The sequence below is a fragment of the Phasianus colchicus genome, chromosome 4 (assembly GCF_987193195.1).
Source record: "Phasianus colchicus chromosome 4, bPhaCol1.hap1.1, whole genome shotgun sequence".
NCBI lineage: Eukaryota > Metazoa > Chordata > Aves > Galliformes > Phasianidae > Phasianus > Phasianus colchicus.
In genome coordinates this window covers 19790801-19812388 of record NC_143439.1, presented here as the reverse complement: position 1 = coordinate 19812388, position 21588 = coordinate 19790801, and the positions used below count along the sequence as shown (strand labels likewise).

The 21588-nt window shown below is 39.0% G+C and overlaps 1 protein-coding gene and 2 long non-coding RNA genes across 5 annotated transcripts in view; 2 read left to right on the top strand and 1 right to left on the bottom strand.

Annotated features, from left to right (window-relative positions):
- Positions 1-5365, top strand: part of LOC149918105 (uncharacterized) — a 40567-nt gene extending 35202 nt beyond the window's left edge. Inside the window, exons 3-7 of the long non-coding RNA XR_016465881.1 lie at positions 307-422; positions 802-880; positions 2724-2760; positions 3966-4764; positions 5209-5365. This is a non-coding gene — a long non-coding RNA (uncharacterized LOC149918105). The remainder of the gene's footprint in view (positions 1-306; positions 423-801; positions 881-2723; positions 2761-3965; positions 4765-5208) is intronic.
- A 338-nt stretch (positions 5366-5703) lies between these two features.
- Positions 5704-21588, bottom strand: part of DKK2 (dickkopf Wnt signaling pathway inhibitor 2) — a 125230-nt gene continuing 109345 nt past the window's right edge. The window contains exons 4-6 of one of the 3 annotated variants that reach the window (XM_031607525.2): positions 9141-9291; positions 7821-7970; positions 5704-7305 (exon numbers count right to left, since the gene is read on the bottom strand). In XM_031607525.2, the coding sequence (XP_031463385.2) occupies positions 7055-7305; positions 7821-7970; positions 9141-9291 (552 nt within the window). In that variant the 3' untranslated portion in view covers positions 5704-7054. The remainder of the gene's footprint in view (positions 7306-7820; positions 7971-9140; positions 9292-21588) is intronic. The other 2 variants (XM_090138839.1, XM_090138838.1) reach the window with 2 other exon arrangements.
- LOC149918104 (uncharacterized) lies at positions 6718-20006 on the top strand. The gene is made up of 3 exons (XR_016465882.1): positions 6718-6784; positions 10967-11081; positions 14873-20006. It is a non-coding gene; the product is annotated as an uncharacterized LOC149918104 (long non-coding RNA).

The following is a 21588-nucleotide window of genomic DNA, read 5'->3' as shown; positions in this document are numbered from 1 at the left end:
AAAGACAGTAGCTTTCCATGCACAGAAACAGCACGATAACCTAAGACTGCCTGCTGATACTCAGAATTTTGAATTCTTGTATGAGGTTACCCTCTCACAACCTATCATTATATTATAGCACTTCATCATCATCTTCACAGGCATTTAGTCATTTTCTTCCTAAAACAGCCAATAAACCCTCATCTCCCAGGCCCAAACCTCCTAACTTTGTGTGCAGCTCTTTTCCTGCAACTGTTCTCGCCGCTGATCTCCGAAGCCTTTTCAGTTCTACAGAAGATATTTTCTGATTTTGCTTTTGTTTTTCAGGGGGGATGATTCATGCCATGTGGTGACACAAGGGCACTGAATGATAACATTATACAAGTGCTGCACTTCAGCCATTCCACTGAATTCTGTAGGACTTTCTGTCTATTGGATCACTGGTAAGTCAGACTCCATATACTGAAAGCATTTATGTTTCAGAGAGATGTAGGAAAGGCTTGGGCTGTGCTCAAGGAAACAGGAATTTTAACATTTATTTCAACCTGTTCCAAAGTTCAGCTCACATTTCCGTGACCATTTGTGTAATCAATTTGTTGTAGTGCTCGGTAGAAATTAGAGAAAAAGGATCTGATCTTTCTTCTACATTTTATCTAATTACTTCTATTTAACAGAGGTGGAATCGATTCTGCAAACTCTATATAAGCAAAAATGTGAAACGATACCTAAAAAGAGGATTATAATTGAACTCCTGTAAGAAAATTACCTCCCTGTTTTGTGTTTAGGACATGTAAAAATTACTTTGACATTTTCTTTTGCCAGCAGAGGAGTCCATTAAATACAGTGAATCTCTTTGCTCATGTCAGGAAGACAGTGATAGAGAAGATGACCCTTACTAAAGGTAAGACACAATTTAAGTAATTTTATGTTTGTTACAATGTTTGCATTCAAAAAAAGATTTCTTCATGTGAGTTTATTTTTCTTCTTTTGGTTTATTTTGAGAAGGTTTTTTACCAGTGGTTATAATGACCTTCAAAACATAAATTATATGGCTAAGATGTGATGGGAACTGCCTTTTTTGTTTGTTTGTTTTTTCTTTCTAAGTAACTGCTTGTTTCCAAGTGATTGTCACAGCACACCCTAGGTGAACTTGTGTTGCTGTAAACCCTGCAAGTAGTACAGCAGTGAACTGCTTACCTTGGTGATGATTTTTTATTGTTGGTGTCATTCAGGCATTCAGATGGGTAGTACTACATACTAAAGCACCTATGTGCTTTTACTTCGAGTCATTAGGATAGACTCTGGAAAATACAAAGCAAATGCTGAACAGTTGCACTCTGTCATGAGTCAAGTTTAGTTTTCAGCATTAAACTTTAGAGGGAAATTTTCTTCTTTTGATTTCATCTGATTTTTGAAAGTGTATTTATTCTGTGCATTGCACAGTTAAACATCCTTTGAAACAGAAGAGTTGTTGCTTCTTTGAGACAATGAATGTTCACAAGGATTTTCTTTTATCATCATCCATTGTTCTGAAAAGCCATTTCTTACAGCATCCATAACTGCTTGGGTAGAGAGAGAAGATGCTATCCAAATTATTTGCAGGTGCATTTTTCTAAAGCTTTGGGAAGTCATTAGATTCATTAATGTGGCACATTCCAAAGTTCCTTGCAAATTTCTTGCAGAACCTTGTCATTCATTATTTGTATGTACGTATATGTATTTTTATGTCTCCATTAAAAATTACTATAATGAAGGAAAGAGATTTAGAGATCTAGGCTTATAATTTCACTGAATTATTGAATGTTTGGTTAATACTTGATTTAAAAGAAAAAAGCTTGCAACCTTACTGAGTGAATGTTGATGAATAGCATATTCTCAGAAACAAAGAATAGCTTGTAAGCAACAGAAATCAAGCATGCATATGCCATAGCAATCACATGGCGTTTCTGATTTGTTGACTGCTGTTCAACCAAGTTTGATAACAGCAGCAAAGAATTACATTAGGAAGTTTGCCAAGGTCTGAAATAATAAGATGTGTGTCAGGAAAACTTCTTGTGTAAATTCCTTACTACTCCTTTTTTAAATAGAATTTTCCTGAAAAGAAAAAAAAAAGAAAAAAGAAAGAAAGAAAAAAAAAAGTACTTGCTTCTTAAAATGTTAATTTCCTCTAAAAGATTTCCTCCACTTCAGGAACCTGGCATGCAGCAAACCACTTCTAAATCAAGCTGCAAGCCGGTACTGTAAAAAAAACACAGTTTATTGGTACCAGACATTTGTAAATAAGTAATTGACACTCATGCTATAACAATGAGCAATTCCAAAAAAAACAGGGAGCTGCCAGGATAAACAAGTTTGCAATGAGCTCCATCCAGTGCTGGATATCCATCAGGGTCAATCCCATCAGTGGTGGTCACAATAACAGCTCTGGGACCAGCTGGAGTTCTGCAGCACAGCCGTTCCTGCTTTTGTCTGCTCCTCCATTCAGATCCCTAGCCACGGGCAGGCTGCTAGCTGTGGCAATGGTGTCTGCACAATGTTCTGAGGGCTGGTGACACATCCAAAGCCTTGTGAATAACATCAAACTGTAGGCACTCTTTGGTAGCAATGAACGTGTTAAAAACAGTATTAGAAAATAGGGTATCTGAGCAGAAAGGTTCTGTTCAATGCACAGCAACACATTAATTTAAATGGGAGAGTACAGACCTTCTGAATTAACTCTGTTCTTTCACTGTTGTTTCCTGCAGCTTCAGGTAGATGCTGTGCATCAGACTGGTGAGCAAGGTAAGAAAGCATAACAACTTTTCTTTCTTAATTTGATCTTAAGCTTAATGACAGCTTTGAATTGAGTGAAACTATACCCAGTGCAAAAAAAAAAGAAGTAATCCCAACCAACTAAAAGAATTTGCATTCACTTTGTCATGGACTACATGTGAGGCTAGCTCTGTGCATTTATTTTACTTTCCCCAGTGTGGAAGTTTACCATTTACTTTCTTATTGTTTTTAATGAAGTCTTACTGTCTATAAAACTCTCTTAGAGTGAATGGTTTTTGAAAGCCTTAGCTTAGAATACCTGAGTTTCTGCTGGCTTTCAAGTTCAGGATGCCATTTTTTAAGTAAGTGACTTTCCTAGAAAGAAAGGGAACAGGAAGGGATGAAAAAGATTCTTCTTTGATTGAATTTTAACTTTCAGATTGGGGTGAGGATGCAGGTTTGTGAAATTAAGAAGAAAGGGCAGGCAGGTTCTTGACAAGGAAAAGTTGAGGAGTGTCTTTTTCCCACCCTCCTGTTCTCGGAGGTTCATGGGTCTTGTTTTTCCTTACTATTTTTTTTAATTAAGACATAGAGCAGAAAAGTCAGAAAACAGAAGATGTACCAAATTCCAGTGAACTATGTTTTAGTGTCAGATGTTGGGTGTACACTGTTGAAAATAAGTACATGAATCTATTTTAATAACTGCTTTAATTAAAAAAAAAAAAAGTTTTAAATTATAAATACTATGGATTGCAAACAACGTAAGACAAAGCAAATTGTACAGTAATAGATATGCGCCCACATATATATTGTAAATCAAATATATGCTGCTATGGAGTAGAAATCCATTATTATTTTTGGAAAGTTAGCGAGTATTTCCAAATAGATGTTGCATTGCTGAGGCTATTCTGGGCTAATAGGAAGAGTATTTGAATTGTTCAGCAGTAATCTCTTCGGTACTTGTGTCATGACAGCAGATTTCTGAAATGTTACTAAGCCAAAGCCGTTCTTAATTCCTTTGATGAGTGCAACAGGGAGTGAGAGCAATTATCTCTAAATTTAGCTGTTCTTTTATTCTTAAACTGATGTATGTTTCCCCAAAATGTTAACAGAGTAGCTTCTAAACACTCAACATTCAGCCTTGCGAAACTGCTTGCATGCCATTCAGTTCAGCTATGTTGCTCAGTATTTGTGGTGTGCAATGAGTCGCCTGTGCCTATTGTTTTTGTTCCCAGATTAAATCTCTGAAGGCTTTGGCTGTCTCAAACTCCATTGAAGTCACTGGGATCTGAAGACGCTCACAACTTTCTTATTACAGGGCTGTTTGCTCTAAGTGTTAATATGGTCAAAGGAAGACTACCCAACAAAGACTGTAAGGAACAGTAGCAAAACCTTATCATTTTTTACAAACACTACTGCTACCTGGGGACCGTTTCATTCTCCAAGTGTACATCTGTTTGAGAAAGGATTCCCAGAAACAAGTAACAAGAATATGGAGATCATTGCTCAATAACCACAGCTTTTATTTGGCAATAGTTATTGAGACCTGGAAGGGTTTTTCTAGGCTCAAGAGTTGGCTGTTTCTTGTAGCGATGTTTTCAGTTGGGTCGTATGGATTATTTCATGTTATTAGAGCTGAATGCTAGTTATCTACCATTTCAGATTTGCTAGTTTTTTTTAATCTTGTAGCAATGTATTTGTATGCTGTAACCTATAGCAAAATGCCATTGTAATGTTCATGTCGGGTGTACCCACTGTGAGTCTCAGATTTGTATTACTACCTGGGGAATGCGTCTGAGCTCTTTCCTTTTTAAGCCTAGTTGAAGGAGTGCGTCCAGATGCATTACTTTCAAATCTTATTCTCAAATGTTTAGGTGGAAATGATGTGCGATCATTTTAACCTGGCCTTTATGTGTTTGACTGCAATTCAGCCTACATGGTGCCATGAGACAAGGGTGAGCGGATGCTTCTACTTTTACAGCCGAAGTATACATATCCTTCCAGAAAGAAAGAACTCATCTTCTGAAGCAGCAGGTAAATAAAAGAATATGGGTAAAAGATTTGTGGAGAAATGGGAAAGGACATTTAATATATTTAATCTTATTATACATTTTTCTACATTAAAGTCAACAGGCTGCAAATATATTTTGCTACAAAGCTTTTTGTAAGAAATATCTCTATAAGAAAATACATCTCATTAAACATTTCCTGTAAATAAATTATCACACAAAACTGTGTTTTGTAAGAGGAGAAGGGAGAGGGTCAGGCTAATGATAATAAGAGCCAAAAATTGCTGAGCCCATTTCTGCAACCCCACAGCTCCATTTGGATTACACTTTCTTGTACACATAGTTGCAATGAAGGCAACAGAGCTCCTCTGCTGAGCGTGTGCTCTCAGTGTAAATAACACAGATTTGGTTCCCGTACTTTTTTAATATCTTGAAATTATGCTGTTTCTGAACCTTATTCCTGTTTTAGGTACACAAGAACTCCTTTGAAATAACCAAAGCGGAGCTGGTAGGACTCTGATTGAAGTCTGAGGCTGTTAAAAAAAACCCAGAACAGTCCCTTATGGTAATTAAAAAATAACTCCAGTAAGGTAAGAGACTTGTGAATTATTCTTAATTTTCTTTCATAAGAGTCTAAAGGCAATGTATTCTTATTAGGAAATCTGAGCCTCAGTGGGTGCATAAAACAACCACTGGTAGAGATGTATCAGTGGAACAAAGTGTTTTAGGTACAGGATGACATGGTCTCAAAACTACATATTGGTGTATATATGTTCAGAACTGATGAAACAGAAAAGTCTTGTGTGTTACAAAATGTGAAACTAAGTAATTACAAATGGGTAATTACAGATTAGCAGTAGGTCAGTTATAGAACCAGACTTCTTAAAAGAAATAGACTCTTTATCAACATCTATATAAAGGAATTACTTGTGAACAAGTAAAATGGACAAAAGTTTAAAAAGAACTGTGAGAAAAAAAGGATAGTCTCCATCCTCCAACTTCTAACTAACTGCTACACAAACAACATAGAGTTGTTTCCATAGTCCAGATACTTCCAGAATTCCTGACAGAAAAATCCAGAGAAGATCCCTTTAGAAAAGATCAAGTTCATGTTAGATACATGCTAGAAACTGGTACGCTGCATCATCACATGATGCATAATAAGTCTTCTGTGGCTCTACCATATTTTCTTGCATTGTTTTCTGCAGGAGAGGAAGTGCTCACAAGAGCCAACTCTTTTTTTTCTCTTTGCTACCTCTAAAAAACAAATCCATTTGCAGAATGCAATCAGATTTAGCATTAATAGCAAAGTGTAGCCCATTGCTACTATTGAAAAGTAAAACTTTGAGTTTATAGCAGTACAGTCTAAATACCCAACAAGCGCCTACATCTTCTGGCACAATTTCATCTCTCTTAGTGTTAGATATTCAACACTCCACTATCTCTTTGGAAATGTCTATAATGCAGGTATGTTTAGGAAAAGAAAGTATATTTAGGTCTAATGAGCAACTGCCTGTATATAATTCTGGATTCAGCATGCATGTATTTGTTTCATCTGTTCAATCCAATGTACACTAGCAGTAAACCGAGACAAATACAAGCGATTAAGTGCCCTACTATGACAATGAACTACATAAAGCATTTCAGTTCACCTAAATATAGGAAAGAAAACCCTGTTTAAATGACTCTGATTAGAGAAACTGCTTGCTGTCTTGAAATGATGAGATGGCAAGTTTTCACCTTTTTGTGAGGGCCTACAAAATTTAGGACTCTTGTAGCAGTCTTGCAAGCATGCTTTCTTTGCTGAAGTGTCAGCCCTGCATGACAAGTGTATGGAGATTCACAGTAACTGTATTTCCATCCCTCGCACCTGCAATGTATAATATTTTAGTCACTGACAATGTGTTGACAGACAAGTCTTCCTGGAATGCACTGCTTCCTATAGGAGTATAACGTATACAATTTATTTAGCAGGCATTGCCATGGTGGAAAACCACTGTAGCCCTTATACTGGCCCCTGGAACACCATGGGACAACACAGCAAGGTAAATGGCATTAATTTCCACTGTACTTATTTGCATACTAGCATTTCCCACAAACTGTACGAGTTATTTACAGAAGAACTGCACAGTGGGAAATCTCCGGCTGCTCCGGTGTTTTCCACCAGCTCAAAAAGAAATGCATTTGATCTGACTTTTTTCTTTCTACTCCTACCTTGTTAATTTAGCCATTCCTCTTTCACATGCAGTCCTCATTTCCCAACATACTGTAACACATTAAATACAGAAAACCAGTCACTTAGTACTATCTACCCTTCAGATTTTCTGACACACATGAAGTCTTGATTTAGAAGAAGAGGTTGCATCTTTCCATACTTTGCAAGACAGCCCTTTGGCACAGTCACATCGTTGGAAAATCTCTAGTCCATGGGAGCCTTTCTTGCGCTGCTTGGTGCACACCTCCCCCTGATGCAATACAGGCTTGCAAATTTTGGTCCAGAAATGGCGAGCACAGCAGTGTCCCTCAATACAGTCTGATGAGCGCAGGCAGGGATCGCCTTCATGTCCTAAAAAGAACAAACTGTTTTACCTCAGGGGAAAATGGAAAGGGACAAATTCAGTGTAGACTGATGCAAATGAAGCTCAGAAAAAGGAGAGATGACATTTCCATCTGTGGCTTTTTGAACGACATAAACACAAGAAAAGAGATGAACTAGGGAGGTTCAGAAAAGTAACTGTTAAGAACTGCCAGAAGACTTAGTAAGGAGAAATTCAGCTACAGGTTTGTAGACAAAATGACAAATGCATAATGACATTACTCTTACAAGAGGAGGATGTGCACAATCTTGTAGAACTGAAAAATGAATTTTCATTCCCCTCTAATACAGGGCAGAAAGCAGATGCTATTTCAATCAGAGGAAATTGGTGGTCAGTATTACCTCGCTTTTAAAACTGTGCTCTGAATTCTCTTAATAGAGATTCACAACCTATGAAATTACTATGTATTGCTGGTGTGTGCTGCTGTATTTAAATAGCATAATGTTATTGATAGCAGAACGGTGAAATGCAAATGTGATCTTACCTTTAATGTGTGACAGCTTAGACTGCGCCCTCCCTAAGTTTTGCCATCCCAAATCCTTGCTAGCATAATGACTGTTCTTCTTGTTGCGTGGCCCATCTAGTGCAGGGATGTGAGGTGTGAGGATGTTTTCAGTTACTGGTACACAAATACCTGTGAGGAAAAGTCAGTCAGTCATAGATTTCAACAAGAGGAGAAGAAGCTGAGGAACATACTTGGACCAGGATCAGTATTGAGACCATTAAAGTGAGGGTGGTGCTGGGCTCAGCTTTGGTGACTTTCAGCTCCGTCACTGATCCCTAGCCTGTCTTCACTACAGCTGCATTTCACTCCCTATCACAGAGTCTTGCAGTCCGACCTCTTGGAGGTGTCTCCAAGACAGTCTCCTCAGGTCTCAGGAAAAGAGTATGGGAATGCAAATAGGACAATTACAACAGAAACCCCAAGAGGGAGTAAATCAGGGATTCACTGTGTCTATTTTGCTTCCTTAAGAATATGCGTTCTTTGCAGATTTCCAGAGAATTGAGCAACACTGAAAGTAGTGCTGGAAAAATGCTGCGATTTCTGTCTGTGGCTTCGTCATTTGGGGGGTTTCTCCACAACAAAAGAGGAAAAAGTCTAGTAGTACATAGGCCTTAATCATAAAAATACTATTAAAGAAAGTGGAGAAAAAATTTAAAGATACATTAAAAAACAATTAATTGCTAATGGAGTAGAAGAAATGATAACTATGGCTTCAGGTATGGGTGTGCTTCAGGGAGAGGAGGAAGGCAAAAGAGGCAGGGGAGACTGAACAGCCTCTAGCATGGCACAGCTCTTGGATTTTGGCTCACAATGTACTGTCTGTTGGAGCTGATTCTCTTTTCCCTCCTCTCCTCTCTTTCCCTCTCCTTCCAAGCCTAGCACCATCCAGTTCTACATGAATATGACAGCCATGAATCCAGTCACTCTAATTTTACTCTCATGTGGCCAATATTTCTACTTGGCAAGTTCAGCACCAAATTTCCCTTGTCTGACAACACAATGGATAGGTAGCTTTGGTTACTTATGCAGTTTTGAAAATAAGATCTTAAGTGTTTTTTTGAAACAGAAGAAAAAGGTCATTGAACAACTTTTCTTAGCCAAAGGAAAAGGAGGAGGACAAGTGAAGCTTATAGCTGATGTTATTTTCAATATCTGAAGGGATTTTATCTTGGTTTAGAAAAGGAAATGCAGTCACACAGGAAAAATACCTCTGCTGAGAACACTTGGAGATCTATTTTCAGTAGACACTATCAGAATGCTGATTTTTTTTTGAGGGAGAAGAAGAAATGAACGACGTACCGTTGTTGCAGCGATTCCCCGGGCAGCACATGCCATCTCTGTGGCACCGTTTCTTCTTCCTCCGGCATAACATGCATGCAGACGATGCTTGATGAGGACTGTGACAGTACCGCCCAACCTCACATTCCTTGTCATTGGTGCAAGGATAGACCTGGAGGATAAAATAAAAAGTTTGCAGTGAGACAGTATATATACTATATGCAGTATAAGACATGCACATAGTACATTAAAAAAAAAAGTTAAAGAAACATACAGGTGAGTTACCATTCACTAGCAGATGCATTTATCTTCACAGCAGCCTTGTCCTTGGGCTCAAGCTGCTGGTGGAGCTGGATCACTGCCTCAAGCATGACAAAACTACAACCCGTTCCTTTGGTGGTTTCATCTTTTCTTGCCTTAAATATATGCTGTCACAACAGAACTTATATTTTTGTAGGTTTCAGGATACTTGGGCCTCTCATTCATAGACAAGAGTTTAAAATTCCACAATGAAGAGAAGCAGAGCCAGTCACTGAAAGCACACTCTGCAACAGCTAACATTTGCATTTAGATCGGAACTCCAAGGAGGCATTTTTCTTTGACAAGTGCCAGACGGGATAAGAAATTCACATTCTCACAGTGAACGTAGAATCATAAATGTTGATAAAGACCAACCATCAACCCATCACCACCATGCCACGTCCCTCAGTGCCACATCTCCTTGTACACCTTCCAGGGACAGTGACTCCACCACCCCTCTGGGCAGCCTGTTCCAATATCTCATCTCTCTTTTGAGATGAAATTTTTCTTAATATTTCACCTGGACCTCCCGTGGCACAACTGAAAGCCATTACCAAGTTGTGCCAGCCTATGAATTTTGAGGCAGTCCACGTCTTCACCAGATTGGTGCAAGCTTCTTCTCAATTGTACCATTCCACTCCAACCCCTACCATTCAGACTCTTTGGAAGTGAACAAATATCTCTAATTAGCAGTTAGCTTTGATAGCCTTTACTTCATTTAAGTACAAACTATTCTCCTTAAGCTTAGCAACTGCTGAACAACATCCCTAACATATATATCACAAAATCTCTTGTACATATAATTGCCTGAAAGCACAGACACAGATAAAGCAACGTTATCCTGTAGAAAAATTGACAGTTTCCTAAAAAGAAGATATGAAGGCACTGTATTCTTCCATTAAGAAGAGAAAGGTATGTATTCCTACAAAACAAGAAAATATGATGCTTTAAGGAGACATAATGACACCACCATTTTCCAGGAACCCTTTTGCTGAATCCCACACAGCTTCAACTATGCTCCCTGTCTGCATCTAATTTTACTGCCCGTTAAATCAATCATAGATTTTTTCCATTTCTCAAAATTATCCTTGAGGAATTTGTTTAGATAAAAAGATGAGAATAATTTTGGGCATTTTCTGGAAAATGTTTACACCTCCTCAATTGATTTTCTCCAGCATTTTAAATGAATCAAAGTGTTGCTTTTGCTGTTTTCAAAATGACTACTTCAGTTGTGTATTCAACACAAACAAAAATCTCAATTGACCAATTTTCAACGTGGAATGCTTACTTTTAAAATATTTTTTAATCAAGTCTTGATTATACTGCTCTCAGTAAAGGAAAACTTGGATGATGTTGAGAATTTGCTATGAAAAGTGTTCTTTTAGATGGAGGAGGGCCTGTTTCTCTGTCTTTCTGCTATTCTCTAGAAAACTGGAGAAGAAACAAGAGGTCAGATAAAAACACACTAGTACCTTTAGCTGGGGAGAACTATGCTGTTTTCCTTATGATTTCATTAATTGTATTCTTTTTCAAAATTTATTTTACAGTAACTAAAGAGCTGGCTGGATATTTCCAGAGTGCTGCTGTTCCATTACTTCTGTCCTATGAATATCTGCATCTCTGAAGAATGAATCGAGAGCGCAGCTGTTTGGAGAACTTGACGTATGTAAAAGACTCTCTCCCTTAAGAATAAGTATTTCCTCTCATCCTCATTCATCAAAGAAGGTCAAATCTTTTAGCTAGGAGCAGTGATAAGAGACAAATGCAAATGCTCACCTTTGTGGTACTCTCAAGGAATAATTGGATTTTCCTTGTTCTAGCAAACCAGACCTAGATAAAGTGCTCTCCCTTCAACCTTATTGGTCCTTTTCCTCATTTTTCCCAGCAAGAAATAATTAATCCAAATGAACAATTATAATATGATTGAATTGAACCTTACTAAACAAAACAACAGAAAATTCAGAAAAATTTTGTATGGATCTGTGCCTGGTTTTACTGAGTTTGGAAAATATTAACACTGCTAGCAGGGGAAAATGCAAATAAAAAACAGATGAACAAGCTGTAACCTGGAGATGAAGGCATTTTATATCCTTGTCTGTCATCAAGACCTTCATAACCGCATCTTTTTTCCAATATGGGCATGTGGTATACACCTGCAACTTGTCAGCAAGAAACCTACTTGCAGTTTTCTTTGGTTCCTCAAATAGCTTTTTTTAAAAAGCTGATCCTAAATGGCGCTAATGAATATCTTGCATACCATATCTACTGTCTGTTTTACTTTTGGCTTTTAGGCTGAGTGACATTTAAATGATACACCTAATTGCTAGATCTCAACTCAATCTTTAGGAATGGTAGAAGTTACATAAGATGCTTTAAAAATTGCTGAGATTAGAGACACAACTCATCTTTAAGTCTAACTCTCTGGCCCTAGCCTAAGTAAAGAAGACATTTCTGAAATTAAAAAGTAATCCAAAACATTTACCTACCTAAGGGAAATGACAGCATACCCACAAATTGTCTTGTGTTACATGCAGCTTGGACAAAACTGTCAAGTCCATTCAAAACTCTAAACAACCAGCTGCCAGCCAGCTCCACGAAAACCCTTCCTGCGAATTGCCTGATGCCATCAACTGCCTTGATCTTTCTTCCAAAACCATCATCTATTTGATATCCTAGTTATCAGTCACAGGGAGCTTTAAATAAAAATGCCTACACAGCCTTGTCTCTTAATCAGTAGACATTCATTAGAAATAACTCACGCCTTTTGTGATGCAATTAATCTATCTTCACAGTATTCAGTGAAATACAAAAACAAAACAAAATATAGTGTACCTAGTCTTGTCTAACAGCAGGGAAAACATGTTTATATTTGTCTGGTTGTCAGTAGTAGTTGAGCATGTTTGTATAAATAAGTATATATGTTTTAAAATACAGGAATAAGAAAGTATATTTGTAGAAAAGCATATACTAGCAATTGTTCATGGACAACACAAGGTTTTCAGAGTTTCCTACCTCAGAGTCTAAAACACAGTCTTTACATTGAGAGAATAGCAGAGAACATTTCCTATATGCAATGCAAAGACCCAAATCAGTCCCAGATGGAGAGGGAAAAAGCAAGCTGTAAACCAGCTCTACTTCCCCAGCAATGATAACTAATTCTACAAGGCACTTCATCCTTTCACATTCTTCAGCTATACATATCATTTTCGGGTCGTAAATCTCTATTCACTAAACATGGCTTTGATATTATGGGAAACCAGATGAAACTGAGATAAAATATGCAGCACTCCCTGAAGCTGCATTTAAGCAATCTTATTTATTTTTTTAGCCCAGATTACAAGCAGTCATGTTGTTGTAGCATGGTATAACCTACATTTGCCTGTGATATTCATATTTTCAGATTGTTTAGTCTGATGAAGAGCACTGAAGAAGTAAGATGCTTTATCCTCAGTCATTCCAATTAGTTTTGTATTCTTCTGTAGAAGATAGACACTGAAATGGTGCTGCTCTTTCTGAGCCAAGATGTCCACTCTACATCTATTGACCAAAGCTAACCTTTGCCAGCTAGAGCAGCACACAAACATAAATCTTTTCTTTTTAACAGAAAGGGAATACGAAACTCCATTCCTGTCCTTCCTAAATTTACACTCAAAAGAGCAAAAGCACACTACAGAACTATAGAAAATGATGCAGATGACAGAAGGAAAAAACTGTTTTGTTTAGTTTTTTCCAATCCTTCCAGGATTACTACTAAGGCACTTATTCACTTATTTCTGCATTAAATTCACAGTGAGGTTGAGGAAAGGGGTGACTGTCTAGCTTTCATATCCACCTAATGCTGTTCCTTTAATTTGCAGAGTGAGGTACAGAAGTGAGGTTTATTTTTACCTTTGCCTTCCCCTCTTGCCAGAGATCTAATATAGCACCTTTTCTCAGCTAACTGGCAATGAGGCTTTCTTGATAGTTTTCTTGGAGTCATTTACACTCCTGCAAATTTTATGTGGTCACCCTGAACCACAGAGTTTCACCACAAGCTGAAATAGCACAAGTGCTGGAACCATTGTGCTATGGAGTCAATCAGCCCCAGTCTCTCTGTCTGGCACTACAAAACGTAACGCAGAAGCACAAGGGAGGAAGACAGATGCTGTAATGTGCTGAAGGGTGAGTGAACAGTCTGATGGCAAGCACTTTACTGAGCTGTGGGAGATAAGGGTTTGAATTTCAGCTTGGCCTCCAGCATATATTTGAAAACAGTATTCCCAGCCAGCGCCTTAGTCACCAGGCTCTCATTTGCTTGTATTATGAGGTCTCATTTGTTTTCATGCTAAAGCTACTCCACACTGTACTATTAAGATACGTCAGAGAAAAGCAGGAAGAGCAACTGGCATTTTCACCTAAGCTGTGTCATCACTTATCTAGCACAAGTAGTCCTAAACACTGCTGGCTTCAGATCTACCTCCAACACGGAGAAGAGCTGTGCCTAAAGAAGATAGAACATATATCACTGCCTGTACAGCTAGAAAGTAAGAGCACTACAAATCTACCAGGTCAACCCTTCATTGCATACACAGTTGTCAAAGGGTAGCAGCTATCGCAAAGTAGAGACAGAGGGCACGAGGAAAGGGACACACAGATTATCCTTGGAATAGCCTTGATTCCTAGGTATCAGCACATTAGAAATCAAATTTTGGCAACTACTCACAGGCTTGTACATCCCTTGTCACTCCCTAGTTACTAATACTCCGTGCAAATATCTATACCAGTAGGTTAGGCAGTCACATCCATAAATGCCTTTTTCTGCTGTTAAAAATAAATAAATAATCTGTTTTTAGCTCACCTAGATTCACACACCATGTTTGTGAGACAGTTTACCAGCAATTGGTACTGCAACTTAGTCTATTACTCACTTGTTCCTAATGAAGAAAAGGTTGTTTTCCCTATTTGCATTATTTTTATAAAATTTAAAATAATGACTGTAAAGCGAGTAGAAGCTACTCTCTACAGCCAGCCTGCTAGCTGGATGATCACAACTGGCCTGAGCTATAGAGGAGTGAACAACATTTCCTCCCTCCAGCTACAAGATGAACAATAGAGCTTGTTGGTCATAGTCTCAGGACTATGCACATTGCTTAATATCCCACAGCCATCAGGCATGATGAAGCAACCAGCTGGCTCAATCCTAGTGATCACCTCTGCCCTGCCCAAAGCAGGACAAGGAGGAGAACTCTCTTTCTGATCAAGGACTTTGTCCCTGAAGAGTCAACACATGAAATAGCCACAGGGGTGCCGGGTCTGCTTTTGCTTTTTTCTCTCTCTGAAGAATTAGTTAATCCTAAGTTTTAATGAAATAGCCCACAGCCAAGAACATTTACAAAGAATGCAATTTGTTGAAAGACTCCTTGGTTAGACCTGATCCTGAGTGGGGATCTCAACATCCTTTTGTCTTTTACCAGATCTACATTGATGGGACAGATAAACACACCGCAGGTGGCCTGTAGAGCTAGATAAATACGTCACATGTAGGATTGTTCCCAATAGCCGATTTAGAGAAGGAATGAAGATTCTATCTGTGAAAATCAATGAGAAGACCTTATGCGATCTCACATGACACAAGCCTTTGCAACAATGGAAATAAGAGCACTTCACTCAAAACCACATAAATTGGATAAAGAAAAATGGAAGACAAAAATAACAAAGAAAACTCTCTTCTCCCATAGCCTTTTTTTTCTTCTGCAAGACAACTGAACTGCTTTCTGATAGCTTCTCAAACATATTCAGACAATCCATGTCTAACTGACAAACTTTGCTCCTCTTTCTCCTAGCTGTGAAGCGAACATTTAAATTAAGATGCGGATGGGAAATGATTGTCATTTAGTACTATTTTGTTTTTAATCCCACATGACAAAAGAGCTTATCAGCAGCCATCTGGAGTAGTACAGTTTTCCCACAGCACTGCTGATGTTGCTATTTTCTATTCTTAGCTCAACGCAGGCATAGATGATAGCGAGGGATCTCACTGTGCACAAGCAGAATGCCGCAGTTAATTTATCCCACGGAGGAAATCACGCTGTGCTCTCAGACAGCTCCAGACATGGATCCTGACTCAGACCAATCTCACCAGAAACTCTCAACTCCCTGTGACTGCTATGGCACAGATTGTTCCTGAAAGTAAAACTCTCTGTAGTTGCAATGAAACAAATTTACTCCGTTCTGTTGCCATGATAAGCATAACAATTCAATTTTTCCTACCAAGCCTCCTTCTTGTTAAAACAATAAACATCTCTGACCCACTTCTCTGCCAGACCTAGAGAGAGAAAAGCACCATCTTCTGCTAGATTAAGCACAGGCACTTTCTTTTAGCAATAACTTATTTTTAACTCTTCAACTTAAAACAACATTGCTGTTTATGAGGTCTGATTAACAGACCACATAGTGCTACATCATGGATGTGTATGCTGCAGTCTCCAAAGATCATTCTTTCCAACTGCGTGGCTAATGGCCCCAGAAGCCTGCATTATTAAGACAATAAATATTCATGTTTGAAAGTAATACTGAATCTACTGCTAGACCACCAGGGGAAGAACATTTCTTAAACATGCAGTAGTCCAGCTCTTGTGATTTGCTAGAGCCAAAGAAAACTCAGATCTTAACAACCCTAAAACAAACCTCAGCGAGGTCTCTCTGAACAGGCAAGGCTGCAGGACTCACATGGGTCTTGACTCAAGCTTTACTCAATCCCATCAAAACGTCAAGGAAAACAACCTCCTATTCTGCAAGCATGGAATGAGCTATATTTTCAAATAACATAAAGGCAAGCACACTATACCCAAAATGTATTCATCTGTATGTTTTTATGATACAGAATACCACAAAACTAACACGAGGATATAGTATATCTATGTATCATAGTTCCCAAGGCAGCACAGCTATGGGTCTTCCTGTTCTATCACACCTTTAAGACAAATTATTGACCTCAGAATCATATTGGTGTCACTTTACTGAATCATCCCATTTCAAAGAAAACATATTGCATTTCCTCTGCACTGTGCACACTGCATACATGTGCTCAAGTTTTCCCTTCTTCTCATGTTTCATGACCTTGGGATTACCTAGCAAGTGCTTCCATCTCAACATTTGGAGAGACAAGGAGCATCCTATGTTGCAAACACGAATCTTGATTGGTACCTTACAAAAGACATGATTAAAAGAAGGTTCAAAAGTTTGGGGAACAGTCAGTTCGACTCCACATTTTACGGGCATTGTCACTGCATGATTCATACTGCCTAGCAAATGACTAGCAGTAGTGTTACAGCAGAGAGCATCAAAACAATGTTAGGTAATCTTTGAAGTCAACAATGTAGTGATAAATCAGTGTGACAGGAAAACTCTAGATCTTGATTTTATGTCATTTTTGAATGCATCACCAAAGACTGCTTGAAGAATAAAGGTTTGTTAACGCACACTTTGTTCTATGTCCAGCCTTTTCAGCAGACTGCTCTTGGCCTTTTATCTCTGCCTTTTCCCCACCCCTTTTCTGATGATTCTGCTTTTTAGTTTTGTCTCTAATTGGCTATTTATAATCTGTTTCAGAGTAGGATTCTTCAGGCTTTTTGATCAGCATGTTTACTGCTATGGATGAACAGTGGGTTGCCAAAAAGAGCTTTCCCTCTGAATCTATTAATTCTAGAAGTACGGGTTATTTTATCCAGACATATTTACCAGATGGAAACAGCTAGCAGATCCTACAGCACAGAAAGTACCAGGCATTAAACCACAGGTAGATATTCAGATACTGTGGTTGGGAATAACATTGCTGGGAGCTGGCAGTAAGTTGCTGTTTGAACACCTGGGTCTGAATGTCCCTGGGTCATGATGCACTTTCAAGGTGGAGCTTTTACTGGGAATTATCTCTGTGCAAGCATAAGTTCAGCAAGAAAGATGAGATGACAGCTTTACCTTCTATAGAACTGCTACTGAGGAAATGAACTTCCTTTGCTTTTAAACCTTCACAAAGTCTAGAAAAAGAGGGAAACCCTGTCATATTGAAGTCAGAGCATTTGTCTGCTCTGAAGTCTGGAGACAGAATGCTTTGAGCTAGGAACATTTGTGCAATGTCTGCAGTCCTCATCCTGGAAATTATTCATAGGTATTCCTTGCGGAATACACTTTACATTGCAGAATGCACAGCATTTAAGACACCGGTTTTCAAAATGCAGTTTCTCTAGTCCTCCTATTTATAAGGACAGCTCTGAAGAAAACATGAGTTCATGTCAGCTGGAGAGACAGCCAGATGCTGAATGTCTGAGAGGGATGAACCGCAGTCTCCACTTCAGCAGACTGCTGACTGCAATCTGACATTGATACTGAATGTCAGCATTATTAATCCTCTCCCTGATGGTCGTTTATGTGGGAACACCTGGCTCATATGCCTCTCTTTCTATCTCTAGTTCTTTCTCTACACATCAAAAACCACCACTGTCATCTGAGATTCAAAACACCTCTGCTCTGTCTCTTCCTACTCTACAAGAAACCTTCTACAGTGTGATAGTTGTGACCACTTTTTCGGAGGGGGAGGGGTAAAATGAGAGAGACCAAGCCAAGCATCTCCAACTCCAAAGCAACTATGAAGAATGGAAAGCAGGCATCAAAGCAAGCTAGTCCAGCTTTAATATCAGAACAGACTATGCACCGGTTCCCACTCTTGTCATTGCAATTGCAGGAAAACTTGCGCTATGTGAGCCACAGCTCCTCGCCCTGGCCTGCTGCAGCAACAGTCGTGCATGTGCAAGGGGCCAGCAGTGCCCATGCACAGTGGGACCACCTGCAATGGAGCAGCTGCCCTGGGGAAGGGCTTGGACACAGAACCCTGCAGCTCAAGCAACATCTGTCTGTGGTTGGACATGCACTGCTGCCTGTTTGACTGACTCCTCAGCTACAGTAAAAGCAAAAATTGTAATATGAAGCTATTAAGGCAAATTATCACACTCTACTCAAAGGAGGACAGAGACGGCAGAAAAGGAAAAGACCCTGACAGACAGTGTCATTAAAAAGTCATCGTGCTCTTATTATATGATTAACTTAGAGCTGACGACCCAACTTCAGCCTGTGGTAAAAAGCTTAGCAATCAAGGTTTCAACACTATTTACCATTTTTTTCCTGTTCTTTTAAAATGCTCCTAGCTAATTTTGCACAAACAAGAAAACATGAACAACACAGCAAGGCAAGAATAACTTGTGAGTAAAACCAGATGAACACTAACATATTTACATAGTGTAATGACTTCACTATTAATTCAAACAAACCCAGGCCCCAATTCTCAGAAGACAGAGCTGAGCACATGCGGTCCAGGAGGCAAGAACAGGGTGGCTCAGACTGCACTGATGTCTGCAGCCCCTGAGCGAGTAGGGGCTGCTCAAAGTTTCAGTCTACAATAGCCACTGAGGGACCATCTTTCATTCCAGACATCGTACTCTGGCTACACCCTCTTCTTGCTCATGAATTAACTATATATAGATCAGATCTGATCCGCATCCTCAGAATAAGCTGATTCTGCAGCTAAGAATTCTATTTATTCTCCCTCCCTGCTACATTTTACCATATCTTCTGAAAATATATCTTTTAAAGCACACTTCTCTGGTCTGAAAATAATATTCGTTACGCAGAGCTATGGAATTCTTCCTTGTTCCTAGATGTCTTGGAAGTTAATCAACATAAAGTCATTAAAAAGCTTAATCCCCTGTGCTTGGCACAACATCAGTCTGAGAACGGTTTCTTTGTAACAGCCTTTGGAATAAGTATCCATTCAAGATTTGTTTTTTTCCTTATACTGGTCACCCGCACTTTACAGTGGGTGGCCCTTTCATTTATCCCATTACTGTACTTCCACTTCTGAAGCTAAGCCAGACACAGCAACCTGATACTACTTTTTTGTTCGTGCAACTCTATGGTAATGAAAAGTTCCACGTATAACTGATACTTGTTAGGAAAGCCAAAGTAACAGGAACTATGGTTAAATTGCACTACTTTCTTGACAGCTTTTATTCTGAAGGATCTGGGTTCTCCAAGAGAACACTCTGTTGGCAAGCATTTCTCACATTTAGATGCCCCGGATGGTAAACATAGTCCAGCCCATTCCTGAATACTTCTTGTTGGTATTGTTTGCATGACAGCCCTGCCCAGAGGCAGAGCATAGGTGCTGTGCTTCCCTGTAATTGTGTGGTCAGTTTTTTAACTGCTACTCTACATGACAAGAGTTGGTTTTGTTTGCTATTTTTTTCCTCTTTTAAAGATAGAAAGAGAATAGAGGAAGTTAAATGACTTTGCTGTAGCAAGCCTACATAAGAAATCCACATTACACACGTAACTGTTTTTCAGCCGCTGTCCAGTTAACAATAGGATTATTTTCCTTTTTCTGAACTTGTACCCTTCCTTTCAGATGCATCAAATATAATTGACTCTGTACCTTTGACAATTATCCTCTTTATATGAAGGTACAAGTACAGACCAGGGCAAGTACCCAGTCAAATATGAAAAAATATATTCCTACTTTCAGGTCTCACTCATGAAGATATTGTACATAAATAAATTCAGTACCTAAAGCATATTTTACATTTGAATATACTCAGCCTACTCAACAGCTGCCATACATTTCTTAGAGCACAGATTTCCTTAAGCTCTACTCTGAAAGCAACTGTTGACCATGTGACTGTGACAAAGGAAGCCTTCCTCATTTACTTTATTTGCTAGTGTTTGTTAATAGATTTAAAGGAGACATGATTTATTGTTTTCCTTGTATTTTGCATACAATCCCAGATGAAGAAGAGGGAAGGGGGAAGAGGAAGATTTAATTGATAAGTAAAAATATTTATAACTAGGTCCAGGGTTATTCATCTGGCAGCAATGAAGCTATTCAAATGCTCAATGTTCTTTTTTGTTTCTGCCTGTAAGAACACGAATATTTGCAAAAGCTTACTATACACAGAGCATGATTTACCTCTTAAGCAATGGATTATTCTTACATTGCAAGGAGGCAGGAAAGCAGACCAGACTGATGTGAATGAAAGGTATTTCATTGCTAAAAAGTAATGAAGTAATGCTAGATGGCTTTTCTCAGTTACAAGAAAGGTATTTTTCTATGTAAAGCAATTCCCTTTCATTTTCCTGCTCTTCAAGTTCTCCAGGAGACAGGGCTGTACAAAATGCATTGCACACGGTACAGGTGGGACCACACATCTCCATGGCAAGGTGCCCTTTGAACTACATTCTGGAATTATGCTCTGAAGAGCCCTCAGGCTCAAGGATTTCTCTCCTCTTGCACTGAGCCTTCACTTACATCTGTGCTGGCTGCACACCTCTGAGGAAAGAGCTGCAAAACCCACTGGTCAGCTCTCCATATTTGCAAGATTCTCAATTCATCACATTGTTTACAAGCTCTGTGAAAAACAAGAACAAAAAAAAAAAAATCCCACCAAAACTCAGAAATTGTAACCTCTCTTGTAGACCACTCAGTTCTGAAACAGGAACAATTCCCATCAGCTTTAGATATTTTCCCAAGAAGGAAAACAAGCCCATAGTTCTAACATAACAAAGCATTACCGTTAAAATGCATCTTCTAAATCAGTTGCTGCTGCAACACAGCATTTTGTATCCTGTCCAGATGAGAAAGAGTAGAAAGTTCTCTGCCTAGAAAAACTGAAACGGTATTTTCATTGCCATTGGTAGTAACAGTGGCAACAAATTTATCAGCTTCTACTGCATCCTGCTTTACAGGTGCTAATTCTCCTTTGGAGTGCAGATGCTTAAGCTAACAAAGGCAGGAATAACTCCCTTCGTCCCAGGGGAACGGAAGGCTGCTGCAGAATCCCATTTCCCGCAGTGGGAAGCTGCTGCTCTGAACTCTCCTGTAAATCACTTTCCAGCACCTGGGCTATCTGGGGCCTTGCTGAAGTTATGCTGTTACAAATTTGCATGCATACAGTCATAATGCATTGCAAGCTCTGGTTTTATTCCTGAAAACCTGCTCTTGGTCCCTTTGGTGCACCATTCTCATTTTAATCAACAGAACCTCATTTAAACATGACATTTTCTGAACGTTGCCGAGCAACAAAACAGTGTTCTGCCTTAAAGGGCTGACAGTTAAAATACATACTGTGAAAAGACATGCTTTGTC